Raw genomic sequence first — 20,553 nt, 5'->3', positions numbered from 1 at the left:
CAGTCTGGGAGAGAGACGAGGCCAGAAGCCTTTCAGCCTTTGCTTGTTTCTTTGTGTTCGTTATCGTCTTTAATTAGGGGTAGATGTTGCCTAGTTATGGCTGTCTTCTAAACTAGTAGCTTTAAAAAAAATGTTTTTATATTGTGCATATTTATTTTGTCAACAACCAAGTGTTCAAGAACTCGGTAAGTTTGCGATCTCCTGAGCACATGTATATAATACACGGTCCTGATTTCTCACGTCAACCACAGTTATACGAGTAAAGTCATACAGTATTAAAAAAAACGCTGTGATGGAAAAAGGAAGTTTCGGTACAATTTATAAAATGCCGACAGAATTTTCTTGTTCGACATTGCGTGATCTTTTTTGTTGGTCAAATTAATTATGCGAGAAATGACGGTGGAAATGCCTCCATATCGAAGTAAACTTGGAGTAACTTGATATGGTGTGTGGCCCTCCCACTACAACTCAGGAAACCATGCAGTTTATTAGGCAACAGATGAAAACAATTGTTATGAATTTAACAGGGTGGTGAAAGTGCATCTTGATGCTCCTTTACAATGAATATCGAGGGTCTTCTGCTGACATGATGATCGATGCTTGACTGCCGTTTGACAAATACAAATATTCTCTCTCTTATCCATAATAATCTCATGTAGACTATACAACCCGCACAGCCTACCCATACTGTATCTGCTACCTGTTGGCTAAACTGCACGTGTCAAGACCAGTGTAGGCACATTGGCTTTTTAACGCAACAGTTGGTACAAATCTACCCGTAGAGTTGAATGTGATGCAAACGCATTCAATTTATGATTTCTTTTTATTCGGTAGATAAACTTAAGTGAATATTTACTTTGTGTGCACTACATAATGCACAGATTTATCAAGTCAGTTTGGATCCACCACTATTAAGAAAATGTGCATATTTTCTTTGTGGGTTTTATAATATTTTAATACAAATCTGTCACCTTTTTGGATGGAAACCTAGAAAAAGATGCTCATTTTAAATCCGGTTACAGACCAGTTAAGGCCTAGTACTGCATTCCTGATAACTTCAATAGACAATTGGAGTGCAAAATGATTAATCAGGCTGTAATGCACAATGAATTGGTATACTGTACACGGTCTGAAACCTTGAAGTGCAAAATTGTGTAAATGTTCCATACAAGACAGAATGTTGAATACAATTTCATATCAATTTACTCTACCTGTTGTCTGTGCGGTTTGTCCTTCAGCTGCTCGAAATGTGAGCATTCACAGGAAAGTATTGTTCACCTATTTCTTTTAGAGCCTTTAAGTATATAGTTCGGTCAGCTTATATTTCCGGTGTGTTTTCATTCTGGCACACATGACTAAAACACTTTGTAAACAGTAGCAGAAAGTAACTGAACCACAGACTGAACATTTCGAATTAGCGGTTTCCTCGCATTCAGCTGGCAATGCCAAACATACCATCTCTCTAAAAAGTCTGGTTAACAATACTATTCTGTGGATTTTTGTATCTAATTTCAAGCAGCTGAAGGACCAACCACACAGACAACCAGTTGAGTACGTTTTAAATTAAATGTATTCAACATTCTGGCTTGAAAGGAACATTTACAGGATTTTGCACTCCGATGGGTCAGGCTGTATGAAACCAATGAATTGCACTGGTGTGAAGTAGTTTTTTGGGGTATCTGTACTTTACTGTTTCTATTTTTGACAACTTGTACTTCACTACATTCCTAAAGAAAATAATGTACTTTCTACTCCATACATTTTCGCTGACACCCAAAAGTACTCGTTACATTTTCAGAGTGCGCTCCTGGCTAAATATATATAATACGAAAGATGGTGCTGTTTGCTTATTATAAGGAATTTGAAATTATTAATACTTTTGATAGTTAATAAGTATATTTTAGCAATTACATTTACTTTTGATATTTAAGTATATTTAACACCAAATACTTTTAGACTTTTACTCAAGTAGTATTTTTCTGGGTGACTTTTACTTGAGTCATTTACTATTAAGGTATCTTTACTCCAGTATGACAACTGGGTGCTTTACACCACTGCTGAGTTGTTTTACAGCCTGATTAATCAGACAACATAAGACCCTTAGACAGCAATATCAGGTCATGCAACACGTTCTAGTCTCTCTACACAATGGCCAAAACAGAGCAGTATGGAGGACCAGTAGAAGGAACTGCCCTGAAGCTGATTGACCATTGAAAGCTCTAGCTCTCAACTGCCCATTTGCACCTAATTTAAACAAAATAAATTCAGCATAAATTTGCATGAGTTTGTTCCTGTGGCTGCCTTTACATAGGCAGTCATATTTTTTTTTCTCCACTAATTGGTCTTTTGACAAATCACATCAGATATTTTTCAGAGCTTATCTGATTGGTCAAAATACCAATTTAGTGATATAAAGATCGGAATTAGACTGTCTTTACACAGGCAGCCTGTTTTCTCTGCAGCAGTTCAGCGAGTTTGACTGCCTCCCACCAGGGAGGGGTAGTTAGCTCTAGCTGAGCTGATAGTTCCTGTTTTCAGGTATTCACAGAGCTTGGGTTAGGGCTCGTCTCCTTCCTGTTCCTGATTTTATTTTCTTAAGAAAAGTTTTTCTGTCTCTGAACACCTCTACAGCAGCAGTTTACATTCAGATGCATGTCCCAGATTAAACCAAGGAATCCTCTTTTAAAGAAGCATTCTCTACTCCCTGATTGGTTAGTCTTCTCTACACTCTGATACTAGTAAGTACACCTTTTAGAGATGTGTTGGTATGTAATGTTCTCCACCATTCCTGCCGTGGGTGTTTTCAGTTTCTCACCTGGAGCCATTGTTTAAGGTCTGTGATCCTGTTGAACCTGATTGACTGGGTGCTTCCAAGCTGCTCCAGCATTACAGATGTCTGATCAGCCATAGCTACATCTGTCTTAGTCTTGCTGTCTGCTCTGCTACATATATCTGTATTCATATCTAGCTTTCTGCTCAGCCATAAGCACACCTGTCTTCTAATGTAGTTGTCTGCTCAGCCATAACTACATTAATGTCTTCTAGTCTAGCTGTCTGCTCAGCCATAACTACATTAATGTCTTCTAATGTAGTTGTCTGCTCAGCCATAACTACATTAATGTCTTCTAGTCTAGCTGTCTGCTCAGCCATAACTACATTAATGTCTTCTAGTCTAGCTGTCTGCTCAGCCATAACTACATTAATGTCTTCTAGTCTAGTTGTCTGCTCAGCCATAACTACATTAATGTCTTCTAGTCTAGCTGTCTGCTCAGCCATAACGCGGATACATTGTGTTCGAAAAGTATTCAGACCCTTTTTCCACATTTTGTTAAGTTACAGCCTTATTCTAAAATTGAATACATTTTTATCTACACACACTACTCAAATGACAAAGCGAAAACAGGATTTTAGACATTTTATAACACATGGTATAGATGGTCCTATACATACTGTATGATTACATTAGAACACATGGTATAGATGGTCCTATACATACTGTATGTATTACATTGAACACATGGTATAGATGGTACATACATTAGTTTTACATTAGAACACATGGTATAGATGGTACTATACATACTGTATGTATTACATTGAACACATGGTATAGATGGTACATACATACTGTATGTAGTACATTAGAACACATGGTATAGATGGTACTATACATACTGTATGTATTACATTGAACACATAGTATAGATGGTACTATACATACTGTATGTATTACATTGAACACATGGTATAGATGGTACTATACATACTGTATGTATTACATTAGAACACATGGTATAGATGGTACTATACATACTGTATGTATTACATTAGAACACATGGTATAGATGGTACATACATAATGTATGATTACATTAGAACACATGGTATAGATGGTACTATACATACTGTATGTATTACATTAGAACACATGGTATAGATGGTACTATACATACTGTATGTATTACATTAGAACACATGGTATAGATGGTACTATACATACTGTATGTATTACATTAGAACACATGGTATAGATGGTACATACATACTGTATGTATTACATTAGAACACATGGTATAGATGGTACATACATAATGTATGTTAAGGCTTTAGATCTTGCTCCATCCTCAGCTACCCTGGTGTGACCTGAGGCTCAGCCGACGTCATGGCTATCTCTCCCACCGTAACCCTCCACCTGGACGATGGTGTGGTGCGTGGTCTGGACCTGCAGTCCTGTGCTGCCCAGCTGTGTAAAGGACATGGTCACTGTGTGGCTCAGGGACAGGCCACCACCTGTGAGTGTATCCTGGGGTACAGAGGAGAGTTCTGCCATGAGAGTGTCAATGAGGCAATCAGTGTTCCTCTCACCCTGGGGGTATTGGCCTTTATCGTTGGCATCCTCATCCTCTCCTTCATCATTGCTTTCATCAGGCAGAGGGTCAAGGTCAAAAGGTGGTAACTATAGAATTATTCATATAATTAAATATAAATTCAGCCAACTGAACGTATGGTGAAACGGTCCTCCTGTACTTGGAACCCTTGTGCTAATGTTGTGTGTGTCGTCATAGGAAAGCTGCAGCCAAGGATTCTAATGGTTTAGAGAAAGACATTCTGTAGCACCACCATACTCAAGGTAGGACATTCAACCATGTTCTCACACAATAATTAGCAATAACTGAACCATAACTCATGCCACAAACATGAATTTCATGTTAAGAAAAAAACTGGTACGATGTTATTTACAGTAGTTAAAAGAATTTGTATGAATGTTTATGAAATGTTTAACATGTCTAGTGAACTGTGAATGTCTGTTCTCTGTGATTTTAATGACATTGTCACACTTCTTGTAGGTTTGGTTGACGGTCCAACATCAGAGCACATCCCCTTCATCAGGCTTTATCCCCGGAATAAACAATTGTATACTGTAGTACTATTTATATAAACAACTATTTACTGTAGTACTATTTATATAAACAACTATTTACTGTAGTACTATTTATATAAACAACTATTTACTGTAGTACTATTTATATAAACAACTATATACTGTAGTACTATTTATATAAGCAACTATATACTGTAGTACTATTTATATAAGCAACTATATACTGTAGTACTATTTATATAAACAACTATATACTGTAGTACTATTTATATAAACAACTATATACTGTAGTACTATTTATATAAGCAACTATATACTGTAGTACTATTTATATAAACAACTATATACTGTAGTACTATTTATATAAACAACTATATACTGTAGTACTATTTATATAAACAACTATATACTGTAGTACTATTTATATAAGCAACTATATACTGTAGTACTATTTATATAAACAACTATATACTGTAGTACTATTTATATAAACAACCATATACTGTAGTACTATTTATATAAGCAACTATATACTGTAGTACTCTTCATATGAACTACATACGCTAGTGTTTACTATACCATAGGACTACTTATATAAACTACTATGCTGTGGTGCTAATAGAAATCCATATATTGTGGGACTACTCGTATAGAGTAAGGACTGTTTTTTGGCTATAGCTGTGTTCAAATACTAACGAACTGTATACTACATACTTAATAAGTATATATTACATACTATATACTGTTTGTTGATTTTTAGTATACTGTAAATGACCGGTATCCTTTCAGTTGATTGTACTAGCGCTTCGCCTGTCTATCGGTAGTTGATGCTGTTGCAACTTCTTGTTAGCATAGCTAACAAATTACTAGATAAACATTTTACGACTTCATTGAGAACCCACAACGACTATACCACTTAGCTAAGCAAAGAATAATCAAGTCAATAAATGTTGTGTAGTTAGATAGCATATAGTTAATATACTGGCAAGTTTGTATTAGTAGCTAGCTAACATGCGGTACCTACAAGCAACTGCTGTAATGATATGCTATGCAGTTTGTAAGGCTAGCATTGCTAACAAACTGTCAGCGAACGTAATGTGACTTATTTGAAAAGTCGTTACTTCTGAGTTGCGCAGCGGTCTAAAACACTGCATCTCAGTGCTAAAGGTGTCACTACAGACCCTGGTTCGATTCCAGGCTGTATCACAACCGACCGTGATTAGGAGTCCCATAGGGCGGCGCACAATTGGCCCAGGGTCGTCCGGGTTAGGGTTTTGCCGGGGTAGGCCGTCATTGTAAATAAGAATTTGTTCTCAACTGACTTGCCTAGTTAAACCACAAAATTAAAGGTTACATAAAAATTACATTTCTCAACAATTTCCTTCCGTTTGATCCGGGCCTGACTGATTTACCTCTGTTTGATCCTGACCTGACTGTTAGTGTTATCTGACTCAGGACAAGTGATTGAAAGGCACACCTAAGGAGTGGAAACATTTTACACATTTTCTCCAAAACATGACAGGAATTTCAACGCTGGTAAACCAGTCAGTCCAACAGTGTTTTTCATTGGCAACAGAAAGCATCCGCTGGGGATTGAGGTTTGAAAATAAACACTGTTCTATACAGGCTGTAGTGTTCTTGAAAACAGGTTTCGTCTTGCATACTCAGGATTGCATGACTATCCCTATTGTGCTGCTGAGTGCCTTAGATCAAAGTGAAGTTTACTGTCCAACATCAGAGCTTGGCCTTTTCATTGGCTCCATCTCTGGTACATGTATAAATAACTATATACTGTAGTACTCTTCATATAAACAACTATATACTTAAGTACTCTTCATGTAAACTATATATTGTAGTACTATTCATATAAACAACTAAATGTATGATTACCTTATATACACGACTACAGTATACTGAAGTACTATTCATATAAACAACTATATACTGTAGTACTTTTAATACGAGCAACTAAATACTTTAGTGCTATTTATATTACCAACTATATACTGTAGTACTATTCATATAAACTACATGCGCTATTACTACTAGTGTTAACTACTATACCATAGGACTACTTATATAAACTACTATGCTGTGGTACTAATATAAATCCATATATGGTCGGACTACTCGTATAAAGGACTGTTCTTTTGGTTACGTCTTTATACTGACTAACTTTATTCATTTTTTCTGGGAAACCAAAGCCTCGGCGAGCAGCAGCTTTTCTCACACTGATCCTGGCCTGTCTGCTTTATATGGTGATGCATTCTGTTGCCTGATTGGTTTGTGTTGCCTGATTGGTTTGTGTTGCTTGTGGTTGTGTTGCTTGTGGTTTGTTTGACTGATTTTGTGTTGCCTGACTTAGTGTTATCTCTGACTCATGAGTGACTAATAGGCACACCTAAGCAATGGCAACATTCAGTTTATCCGAAACATGACAGGAATACCAACGGAGCTTTTCATTGGCCACAAAGGTTTGAAAATATATATGTATACAAGTCTGGTCCCCTCGCTGATATAATTTTCTCTTGTAACTGTAAACTCAAGTGAGTTTGTCTTAATTTCAAGCTGCTCCAGCCTCTCCCTCTGGAGGTTGGTGAGAACATAAAGGAAGCCTGTCCAGTCAAGGACTTTTGGATCATACAACCAACCGCCTTGTTAATTCCATGTAGATAAAATGCCATGTTCTTGAATAATTATTGTAGTCGCATTGCAAACAAAATATTTTATCCATTGTATTTTTTTAAGCTTTGTTCTTGTATCTGAATTTTGGATATGCTTAAACCTAGGCACATTCACATTAAAACACTGTTTGCTTCTGTGTGATCAATGTCTCCTAGTGCTATCCTTTGAAACGGATTGTTTATCACATTTGTCGAACCCATCACACTTTGTAGAACTAACCTGTAGATCACTAGGCCACCGTTCCACTCTTCTGACAAGCAAAATAAAGTTCTGAACTGGTTTGAAGCAACAACAAAAAAATTACCGGTGTATATTGTTCCTTTTTATAACCTTTCAAATCAACTTTTTAAAACATTGAACGTATTAAATGACTAAACCAATCAGTGCGGATAGAGCAGTTAATCTAGTTTATATGTGATGGACAGACAAGTATACCAGAAGAGCACCAGCATAAAACAAGTATTACCTTTCTGTAGTTAATAAATCCAACATGAAACGTGATAACTAGGCCTATAGTATCTTTAACTAGTGAAAAAGTGAATCCATTCTCTTCTAGCTAATTAAATATGTATCTCCATATCTTCTGAATCAAGCTTGTACTGTACCCCGCCTTCTCTGCTCACTGGTCACCATAGCAGCACCTACCCGTAGCACGTGCTCCAGCACGTATATCTCACTGGTCACCCCCAAAGCCAACTCCTCCTTTGGTCGCCTTTCCTTCCAGTTCTCTGCTAAATAGCACACCCAACTACCACATCCCCATATTATTACTTACCCTATTTTGCTTTTGCACCCCAGTATCTCTACTTGCACATTCATATTCTGCACATCTATCACTCCAGTGTTTAATTGCTAAATTGTATGGCTTATTTATTGCCTTACCTCCCTAATCTTACTACATTTGCACACACTGTATCGATTTTTCTATTTTGTTATTGACTACATTTGTTTATCCCATGTGTAACTCTGTTGTTTGTGTCGTACTGCTTTGCTTTCTTGGCCAAGTCGCAGTTGTAAATGAGAACTTGTTCTCAACAGGCCTACCAGGTTAAAAAAAGGTGAAATAAATAAAAAAGCTTGTACTGGCAGTACAGTAGCCTCTGCTTCAGAAGGGGTAGCGGCACGTAGCCTAAACATGCTCAGTCAAAGATTTTCAGGCAGACACTGGAATACGTTTGAGTGACAGTGAGGGCTTTGCATAGGAGCTTTATTTTTATTTTTGTGGGATTAGAAACAAATGCTTGGAATGTAAAATAACGTTATTAACTGGTTCCCATGCTTTTAAAATAACGGTTCTGTTCCGGAATAGTATGGATCAATGGGACACCTGTGACTTCTGTTTCACTATTCTGTCTTGTATCTTAACCTCAGTCTGTAGAGTCAAACTACTGTCGTTAAACTGTTAATTCAACATGTCAACCCTCAGTAGGAATTAATAGAATGTATTAAAAAGAAAAACACTACTATAAATATTTTAATTAATAAAACCCCTTGTATCCTACAGTAAGATAACATATATCCTAAACGCACTAAATAAAATCACTTGCAGTAGGATCATAACATGTATCCTAACAGCCCTAAATAAAATCACTTGCAGTAGGATCATAACATGTATCCTAACAGTAGGATAACTTGTAGGACAAACAGCCCTTAATAAAATGATTTCCAGTAGGAAGTAACATGTAGTCTGAGCATCCTATCCTCCCGGAATAGAATTTAAAGTGCATTTAGACAATTAAGTAGACAATGATTTGAGCACACAGATCCCGACCCATTGAATATTTAAGGGTGTATGTGTGTGTGTATATAGTATTCAGAACCCTTGACTTAACACATTCTGTTATATTAGTCTTATTATAAAATGGATTAAATAAAGGCAATTCTTCAGATCCCCACACAATACACCATAATGACAAAGCGAAAACAGGTTCTTAGAATTTTTCTAGTATTCTGACCCTTTTCTATGAGGCTCGAAATTGAGCTCAGGTGCATCCTGTTTCCATTGATAATCCTTTAAATGTTTCTCAATCAAATGTTATTTGTCACATACACATGGTTAGCAGATGTTAATGTGAGTAGAGAAATGCTTGTGCTTCAAGTTCCAACTATGCAGTAATATCGAACAAGTGATCTAACCAAGCAATTTCACAACTACCTTATACACAAGTGTAAAGGAATGAATAAGAATATGTACATAAAGATATATGAATGAGTGATGGCTGAACGGCATAGACAAGATGCAGTAGATGGTATAGAGTGCAGTATATACATATGAGATGAGTAATGTAGGGTATGTAAACATTATTTAAAGTGGCTAGTGATATATTTATTACATCCATTTTTCATTATTAAAGTGGCTAGAGATGAGGCAGTATGTTGGCAGCAGCCACTCAATGGCTACAACTTGATTGGAGTCCACCTGTGGTCAATTAAATTGATTGGACATGATTTGGAAAGGCACACACCTGTCACATTTGACAGTGCATTGTCAGAGCAAAAACCAAGCCATTAGGTCGAATAAATTGTCCGTAGAGCTCCGAGACAGGATTGTGTTGAGGCACAGATTTGGGGAAGGGTACCAAAACATTTCTGCAGCATTGAAGGTCCCCAAGAACAGTGGCCTCATTCTTAAATGGAATAAGTTTGGAACCACCAACACTGGCTGCCGAGCCATAATGGGCAATCGGGGTAGAAGGGCCTTTGTCAGGGAGGTGACCAGAACCTGATGGTCACTCTGACAGAGCTCTGGAGTTCCTCTGTGGAGATGGAGAACCTTCCAGAAGGACACTCATCTCTGCAGCACGCCACCAGACAGGCCTTTATGGTTGAGGGGCCGGACGGAAGCCACTCCTCAGTAAAAGGCACATGACAGCCCACTTGGAGTTTGCCAAAAGGCACCTAAAGGACTCAGACCATGTGAAACGAGATTCTCTGGTCTGATGAAACCAAGATTAAAATCTTTAGCCTGAATGCCAAGCGTCACGTTGGGAGGAAACCTGGCACCATCCCTACGGTGAAGCATGGTGTTGGCAGCATCATGCTGTGGGGATGTTTTTCAGCAGCAGGGGCTGGGAGACTAGTTGGGATCGAGGGAAAAATGAACGGAGCAAAGTACAGAGATCCTTGATGAAAACCTGCTCCAAAGCACTCAGGACCTCAGACTGGGGCGAAGGTTCACCTTCCAACAGGACAACAACCCTAAGCACACAGCCAAGACAACGCAGGAGTGGCTTCGGGACAAGTCTCAATGTCCTTGAGTGGCTCAGCCAGAGCTCGGACTTGAACCCGATGGAACATCTCTGGAGAGACCTGAAAATAGCTGTGCAGCAACGCTCCCCATCCAACCTGACAGAACTTGAGAGGATCTGCAGAGAAAAATGGGAGAAACTCCCCAAATATAGGTGTACCAAGCTTGTAGCGTTATACCAAGACTCAAGGCTGTAATTTCTGCCAAAGGTGCTTCAACAAAGAACTGAGTCAAGGGTCTGAATACTTACGTAAATGTGATTTTATTTTTTATAAATTAGCAAACATTTCTAAAAGTCTGTTTTTGCATTGCCATTACAGGGTAGTGTGTGTAGATTGATGGGGAAAAAACAATTTAATCAATTTGATAATAGGGTTGTAACCTAACAAAATGTAGAAAAAGTCAAGGGGTCTGAATACTTTCCGAAGGCACTATATTCCATGTTCTATGGAGCTGGCATTGTCATTTGTAAATAATGTTACATCTTCAAATACTAACATGCCATAGGCCACATCATAGGCATATTCCCAAAAGTGTGAATGAATTTATATTACTATCATATTCACCCAAACAAGATTAGGTCTAGTTTTATGGTTAAAACGACATGCCTACATGTAGAGGTAAATGTCCTTCATTGGTAGATATGTAACGTTACTATGTAGTGCTATAGAACACATGTCACACCTATCAATGGCAACTGACCCTCTTCACCATAATGTCCTCACAGATCAACGTCATAAGCAGGTCGTCTTCCTCCGTACGAGGTGCTCTTTGCCCGGGGGAAGTCCGCCTCGTCTTCCATAGAGTCTTTAGAGTAGGGAACGCTGCTAGCGCTACTCCGGGTTCGGGCTATGCTCGGCATCTCGATGCGGCGCGTTGGGGGTTTGGTGTTTCTGAAGTGTGCTGTGGTCTCCGAGACTCGCGTCTCTCCGCGGTTCTTACCGCCACAGCAACGACATATCCCAATGAACATGACCAAGCCGGCCAGTAGCTCGAAGATTCCCCCGATGTATCCCAAAATAATACAGTAGCCGACGCGAATGTCGGTGCTGGATGCGGCGATGTCCTTGAGGATATGAGTGTACCATGCAATAGGGATGATCGTCAAGACTCCAGACAGAAAGATTAGCATTCCCCCCAGCCCGGCTACTGTCCAGTTCGGGCGGTCTCTCCAGCACCTTACCCCGGGGGTTGCCGTGGCCAGCCCGATCAGAGTCAATATCAGAGACGCTACCATCAAGCCCTGGGCGACCACTATAATCTGGTTGTTGAAGTACGCTTCGTCCTTTTGGCTACATTGGTTTCCTCGGGATGTGTCGGACACCTTGCATATGTCCCAGATGCCTTGTTGTAGGAACGTATCAACCGGCAGTAAGGCGATAGTGTTGATGGTTCTCCAGTTAGGAGCCACTGTCGCTGTGAGGTTTAGGATCCAGCCGCAAGGGGCAAGGACCATTCCGAAGATAAAAATGCCCGGAGTGCGCATCGAAGTGCGGATCCACTGCTCCGCTTGGCTCGGCATGGCTTCTGGACTGCTGTTACTAACTTGTTAAGGTGATACAGCAGCACTAGTCAGTCTAAGGAAACTAAAGTTGACAGTCTGGAGCGTTGACTTAAAAACTTGTCCGACTGAAACTGAGGGGGGCGGTACGGTGATAATAAGTTGGGTGTGGTTTCACTTTGAAAGAGCACCTGTTGCATCTGCTTTAGACAGCTTCTAATCTCGTCCAATTTGATATAGGCTATTATACGACTAACTTAATATGTGTATCTAAATGTTGGGCTTCAGTATGCTACATCCGCCTAGTTAATGCTATTTCAAAATACACGCACATTATATTAAACAAATATATATTACCGACTTCATTTTCGTATCAATCTCCTTATGTTATAACATTGGGAGTTTAGCCTAATAAGAAAGGAACCAATCACGATGATGCATTTAACTGACTGTAATATCAATACGTTTTATGATATGGCTTCCTCGAAGCTGACAGCCTGACTGGGAATGTGGTCATCAGAATACTTCCTCAACTGAGAATGTTCTGGAATGTGGCTCAACAGGAACTGGCCTGTCGTGGTGGTGATGACATGAAACAGTCAATTGATGCAGAGAGAATTAAACGTTTGGTCCTACACTCAAAATGTTTAACTTAATTATTAGTATTTCATACAGTATAGTATACCTGTCTGCATGGGCAAATTGGGCTGGACCATCTTTCTTTTAATAGGGTGAGCTGGTCTCAGTGCCTTCAGAAAGTAGTCACACCCCTTTACTTATTCCCCCACATTTTCTTGTTAAGTGTGATTCAAATGGATTTAATCCTTTTTTGTCAACAGTCTACACAAAATATGAATGTCGAAGTGGAAGAAAAATTCTAACATTGGTAAAAAAATATATGAAAAATAACACTAATAATCTTGATTGTATAAATCTTCAACCCCATGAGTCAAAACATGTTACATTCACCTGGGATTACTTTCTAAATTTGTCTCTAAGAGCTTTCCATACCTGAACTTTGTGAATGAAATGAACTAAATTAATTGTCCAAAAAATTTGAGCCGTCAACAGCTCACGGTCTGGTCTCAATCTTAATGACACAGAAATCAACTGTCTCCTGTAGTCCGATGACCTGGTACCGCTGAGAAACACTCTCTAGATGACCTGGTACCGCTGCCCCCACAGAACAGGGGACAAGTAGATAATCTTCAACAGTCTGTCAAACCTGGGCCCTGACAGTCAATCTCAAAAAGAATAACATAATATTCCATAAAAGGTCCAGATGTCAGAGAAACCAATATACAGTTGAAGTCGGAAGTTTACATACACTTAGGTTGTAGTCATTAACTCGTTTTTCAACCACTCCACACATTTCTTGTTAACTAACTATAGTTTTGGCAAGTCGGTTAGGACATCTACTTGTGCATGACACAAGTAAATTTTCCAGTAATTTTTTACAGACAGATTATTTCACTTATAATTCACTATCACAATTCCAGTGGGTCAGAAGTTTACATACACTAAGTTGACTGTGCCTTTCCAGAAAATTATGTCATGGCTTTAGAAGCTTCTGATAGGCTAATTTGAGTCAGTTGGAGGTGTACTTGTGGATGTATTTCAAGGCCTATCTTCAAACTCATTGTATCTTTGCTTGACATCATGGGAAAATCAAGAGAAATCAGCCAAGACCTCAGAAAAACAATTGACAAGGACCAGTGGATTGGAATCCACTCCAGTTTTAAACATTGATGAAGAAATAGGTATGTTTAAATGGTTTAACTTTCAAAATTGGAGTCATCTTGGTGTTACTGAATTATACTGCACTATATCTTTATTTTGACAGTGATGCAACATTTTTAAATGTGTCTCAAGTCTCCAGAATTTCGGATTTGAGATCAAATGTTTGATATGTGGTTACAGTACAGAATGTCATCTTTTATTTCAGGGTATTTTCAGACTTTTCTGATTTACCGTTTTGAAATGAAAGCACTTTATATGTCTAGTTGCAAGTTGTATTCGTCGTATGTACAGGATACTGATGGTAACACTATCCAATGAAATGCTTACTTGCAGGGAGCTTCTCGACAAAGCAATTGAAAATGCTGGAGTGTAGAGACAAATTCAACATTTTAGCATCACTGTCCAAATACTACTGTAGGGGAGTGTAATAACAACATCCAAATACTACTGTAGGGGAGTGCAATAACAACATCCAAATACTACTGTAGGGGAGTGCAATAACAACATCCAAATACTACTGTAGGGGAGTGCAATAACAACATCCAAATACTACTGTAGGGGAGTGCAATAACAACATCCAAATACTACTGTAGGGGAGTGCAATAACAACATCCAAATACTACTGTAGGGGAGTGCAATAACAACATCCAAATGCTACTGTAGGGGAGTGTAATAACAACATCCAAATACTACTGTAGGGGAGTGTAATAACATCCAAATACTACTGTAGGGGAGTGTAATAACAACATCCAAATACTACTGTAGGGGAGTGTAATAACAACATCCAAATGCTACTGTAGGGGAGTGTAATAACAACATCCAAATGCTACTGTAGGGGAGTGTAATAACAACATCCAAATACTACTGTAGGGTAGTAATAACAACATCCAAATACTACTGTAGGGGAGTGTAATAACAACATCCAAATACTACTGTAGGGGAGTGCAATAACAACATCCAAATACTACTGTAGGGGAGTGTAATAACAACATCCAAATACTACTGTAGGGGAGTGCAATAACAACATCCAAATACTACTGTAGGGGAGTGTAATAACAACATCCAAATGCTACTGTAGGGGAGTGTAATAACAACATCCAAATGCTACTGTAGGGGAGTGTAATAACAACATCCAAATACTACTGTAGGGGAGTGTAATAACAACATCCAAATACTACTGTAGGGGAGTGTAATAACAACATCCAAATACTACTGTAGGGGAGTGTAATAACAACATCCAAATGCTACTGTAGGGGAGTGTAATAACAACATCCAAATGCTACTGTAGGGGAGTGTAATAACAACATCCAAATACTACTGTAGGGGAGTGTAATAACAACATCCAAATACTACTGTAGGGGAGTGTAATAACAACATCCAAATGCTACTGTAGGGGAGTGTAATAACAACATCCAAATACTACTGTAGGGGAGTGTAATAACAACATCCAAATGCTACTGTAGGGGAGTGTAATAACAACATCCAAATGCTACTGTAGGGGAGTGTAATAACAACATCCAAATACTACTGTAGGGGAGTGTAATAACAACATCCAAATACTACTGTAGGGGAGTGTAATAACAACATCCAAATACTACTGTAGGGGAGTGCAATAACAACATCCAAATACTACTGTAGGGGAGTGTAATAACAACATCCAAATACTACTGTAGGGGAGTGTAATAACAACATCCAAATACTACTGTAGGGGAGTGTAATAACAACATCCAAATACTACTGTAGGGGAGTGTAATAACAACATCCAAATACTACTGTAGGGGAGTGTAATAACAACATCCAAATACTACTGTAGGGGAGTGCAATAACAACATCCAAATACTACTGTAGGGGAGTGCAATAACAACATCCAAATACTACTGTAGGGGAGTGCAATAACAACATCCAAATACTACTGTAGGGGAGTGTAATAACAACATCCAAATACTACTGTAGGGGAGTGTAATAACAACATCCAAATACTACTGTAGGGGAGTGTAATAACAACATCCAAATACTACTGTAGGGGAGTGTAATAACAACATCCAAATACTACTGTAGGGGAGTGTAATAACAACATCCAAATACTACTGTAGGGGAGTGTAATAACAACATCCAAATACTACTGTAGGGGAGTGTAATAACAACATCCAAATACTACTGTAGGGGAGTGTAATAACAACATCCAAATACTACTGTAGGGGAGTGTAATAACAACATCCAAATACTACTGTAGGGGAGTGTAATAACAACATCCAAATACTACTGTAGGGGAGTGTAATAACAACATCCAAATACTACTGTAGGGGAGTGTAATAACAACATCCAAATACTACTGTAGGGGAGTGTAATAACAACATCCAAATACTACTGTAGGGGAGTGTAATAACAACATCCAAATACTACTGTAGGGGAGTGTAATAACAACATCCAAATACTACTGTAGGGGAGTGTAATAACAACATCCAAATACTACTGTAGGGGAGTGTAATAACAACATCCAAATACTACTGTAGGGGAGTGTAATAACAACATCCAAATACTACTGTAGGGGAGTGTAATAACAACATCCAAATACTACTGTAGGGGAGTGTAATAACAACATCCAAATACTACTGTAGGGGAGTGCAATAACAACATCCAAATACTACTGTAGGGGAGTGTAATAACAACATCCAAATACTACTGTAGGGGAGTGTAATAACAACATCCAAATACTACTGTAGGGGAGTGTAATAACAACATCCAAATACTACTGTAGGGGAGTGTAATAACAACATCCAAATACTACTGTAGGGGAGTGTAATAACAACATCCAAATACTACTGTAGGGGAGTGTAATAACAACATCCAAATACTACTGTAGGGGAGTGTAATAACAACATCCAAATACTACTGTAGGGGAGTGTAATAACAACATCCAAATACTACTGTAGGGGAGTGTAATAACAACATCCAAATACTACTGTAGGGGAGTGTAATAACAACATCCAAATACTACCTTAGGGGAGTGTAATAACAACATCCAAATACTACTGTAGGGGAGTGTAATAACATCCAAATACTACTGTAGGGGAGTGCAATAACAACATCCAAATACTACTGTAGGGGAGTGCAATAACAACATCCAAATACTACTGTAGGGGAGTGTAATAACAACATCCAAATACTACTGTAGGGGAGTGCAATAACAACATCCAAATACTACTGTAGGGGAGTGCAATAACAACATCCAAATACTACTGTAGGGGAGTGTAATAACAACATCCAAATACTACTGTAGGGGAGTGTAATAACAACATCCAAATACTACTGTAGGGGAGTGTAATAACAACATCCAAATACTACTGTAGGGGAGTGTAATAACAACATCCAAATACTACTGTAGGGGAGTGTAATAACAACATCCAAATACTACTGTGGGGGAGTGTAATAACAACATCCAAATACTACTGTGGGGGAGTGTAATAACAACATCCAAATACTACTGTGGGGGAGTGTAATAACAACATCCAAATACTACTGTGGGGGAGTGTAATAACAACATCCAAATACTACTGTGGGGGAGTGTAATAACAACATCCAAATACTACTGTAGGGGAGTGTAATAACAACATCCAAATACTACTGTAGGGGAGTGCAATAACAACATCCAAATACTACTGTAGGGGAGTGTAATAACAACATCCAAATGCTACTGTAGGGGAGTGTAATAACAACATCCAAATGCTACTGTAGGGGAGTGTAATAACAACATCCAAATGCTACTGTAGGGGAGTGTAATAACAACATCCAAATACTACTGTAGGGGAGTGTAATAACAACATCCAAATACTACTGTAGGGGAGTGTAATAACAACATCCAAATGCTACTGTAGGGGAGTGTAATAACAACATCCAAATGCTACTGTAGGGGAGTGTAATAACAACATCCAAATACTACTGTAGGGGAGTGTAATAACAACATCCAAATACTACTGTAGGGGAGTGTAATAACAACATCCAAATGCTACTGTAGGGGAGTGTAATAACAACATCCAAATACTACTGTAGGGGAGTGTAATAACAACATCCAAATGCTACTGTAGGGGAGTGTAATAACAACATCCAAATGCTACTGTAGGGGAGTGTAATAACAACATCCAAATGCTACTGTAGGGGAGTGTAATAACAACATCCAAATACTACTGTAGGGGAGTGTAATAACAACATCCAAATACTACTGTAGGGGAGTGCAATAACAACATCCAAATACTACTGTAGGGGAGTGTAATAACAACATCCAAATACTACTGTAGGGGAGTGTAATAACAACATCCAAATACTACTGTAGGGGAGTGTAATAACAACATCCAAATACTACTGTAGGGGAGTGTAATAACAACATCCAAATACTACTGTAGGGGAGTGTAATAACAACATCCAAATACTACTGTAGGGGAGTGCAATAACAACATCCAAATACTACTGTAGGGGAGTGCAATAACAACATCCAAATACTACTGTAGGGGAGTGCAATAACAACATCCAAATACTACTGTAGGGGAGTGCAATAACAACATCCAAATACTACTGTAGGGGAGTGTAATAACAACATCCAAATACTACTGTAGGGGAGTGTAATAACAACATCCAAATACTACTGTAGGGGAGTGTAATAACAACATCCAAATACTACTGTAGGGGAGTGTAATAACAACATCCAAATACTACTGTAGGGGAGTGTAATAACAACATCCAAATACTACTGTAGGGGAGTGTAATAACAACATCCAAATACTACTGTAGGGGAGTGTAATAACAACATCCAAATACTACTGTAGGGGAGTGTAATAACAACATCCAAATACTACTGTAGGGGAGTGTAATAACAACATCCAAATACTACTGTAGGGGAGTGTAATAACAACATCCAAATACTACTGTAGGGGAGTGTAATAACAACATCCAAATACTACTGTAGGGGAGTGTAATAACAACATCCAAATACTACTGTAGGGGAGTGTAATAACAACATCCAAATACTACTGTAGGGGAGTGTAATAACAACATCCAAATACTACTGTAGGGGAGTGTAATAACAACATCCAAATACTACTGTAGGGGAGTGTAATAACAACATCCAAATACTACTGTAGGGGAGTGTAATAACAACATCCAAATACTACTGTAGGGGAGTGTAATAACAACATCCAAATACTACTGTAGGGGAGTGTAATAACAACATCCAAATACTACTGTAGGGGAGTGTAATAACAACATCCAAATACTACTGTAGGGGAGTGTATTAACAACATCCAAATACTACTGTAGGGGAGTGCAATAACAACATCCAAATACTACTGTAGGGGAGTGTAATAACAACATCCAAATACTACTGTAGGGGAGTGTAATAACAACATCCAAATACTACTGTAGGGGAGTGTAATAACAACATCCAAATACTACTGTAGGGGAGTGTAATAACAACATCCAAATACTACTGTAGGGGAGTGTAATAACAACATCCAAATACTACTGTAGGGGAGTGTAATAACAACATCCAAATACTACCGTAGGGGAGTGTAATAACAACATCCAAATACTACCGTAGGGGAGTGTAATAACAACATCCAAATACTACCGTAGGGGAGTGTAATAACAACATCCAAATACTACCTTAGGGGAGTGTAATAACAACATCCAAATACTACTGTAGGGGAGTGTAATAACATCCAAATACTACTGTAGGGGAGTGCAATAACAACATCCAAATACTACTGTAGGGGAGTGCAATAACAACATCCAAATACTACTGTAGGGGAGTGCAATAACAACATCCAAATACTACTGTAGGGGAGTGCAATAACAACATCCAAATACTACTGTAGGGGAGTGTAATAACAACATCCAAATACTACTGTAGGGGAGTGTAATAACAACATCCAAATACTACTGTAGGGGAGTGTAATAACAACATCCAAATACTACTGTAGGGGAGTGTAATAACAACATCCAAATACTACTGTAGGGGAGTGTAATAACAACATCCAAATACTACTGTGGGGGAGTGTAATAACAACATCCAAATACTACTGTAGGGGAGTGTAATAACAACATCCAAATACTACTGTAGGGGAGTGTAATAACAACATCCAAATACTACTGTAGGGGAGTGTAATAACAACATCCAAATACTACTGTAGGGGAGTGTAATAACAACATCCAAATACTACTGTAGGGGAGTGTAATAACAACATCCAAATACTACTGTAGGGGAGTGTAATAACAACATCCAAATACTACTGTAGGGGAGTGTAATAACAACATCCAAATACTACTGTAGGGGAGTGTAATAACAACATCCAAATACTACTGTAGGGGAGTGTAATAACAACATCCAAATACTACTGTAGGGGAGTGTAATAACAACATCCAAATACTACTGTAGGGGAGTGTAATAACAACATCCAAATACTACTGTAGGGGAGTGTAATAACAACATCCAAATACTACTGTAGG

The 20,553-nt window shown here is 38.4% G+C and overlaps 2 protein-coding genes across 3 annotated transcripts; one reads left to right on the top strand and one right to left on the bottom strand.

Moving 5' to 3' along the window:
- LOC139544461 (fibropellin-1-like) lies at positions 1-7,708 on the top strand. 2 transcript variants are annotated; one of them, XM_071351577.1, is made up of 5 exons: positions 1-185; positions 2,635-2,738; positions 4,129-4,449; positions 4,566-4,630; positions 4,848-7,708. In XM_071351577.1, exons 3-4 carry the CDS (start codon positions 4,163-4,165, stop codon positions 4,612-4,614), a joined length of 336 nt encoding a protein of 111 aa, XP_071207678.1. In that variant the 5' UTR covers positions 1-185; positions 2,635-2,738; positions 4,129-4,162; the 3' UTR covers positions 4,615-4,630; positions 4,848-7,708. The 2 variants fall into 2 exon arrangements, with proteins under 2 accessions (XP_071207678.1, XP_071207677.1); XM_071351576.1 differs by having other exon boundaries at positions 2,632-2,738.
- A 3,349-nt stretch (positions 7,709-11,057) lies between these two features.
- LOC139544459 (claudin-23-like) lies at positions 11,058-12,440 on the bottom strand. Its single transcript, XM_071351572.1, has one exon. The coding sequence runs from the start codon at positions 12,334-12,336 to the stop codon at positions 11,536-11,538; it is 801 nt and encodes a 266-aa protein (XP_071207673.1). The 5' UTR covers positions 12,337-12,440; the 3' UTR covers positions 11,058-11,535.
- Between the last annotated feature and the right edge of the window lie 8,113 nt (positions 12,441-20,553).

The sequence above is a fragment of the Salvelinus alpinus genome, chromosome 18 (genome assembly GCF_045679555.1).
Source record: "Salvelinus alpinus chromosome 18, SLU_Salpinus.1, whole genome shotgun sequence".
NCBI classification, from domain to species: Eukaryota; Metazoa; Chordata; class Actinopteri; order Salmoniformes; family Salmonidae; genus Salvelinus; species Salvelinus alpinus.
Note: the sequence above shows the minus strand (reverse complement) of the source record. Positions and strands in the feature narration are given on the sequence as shown.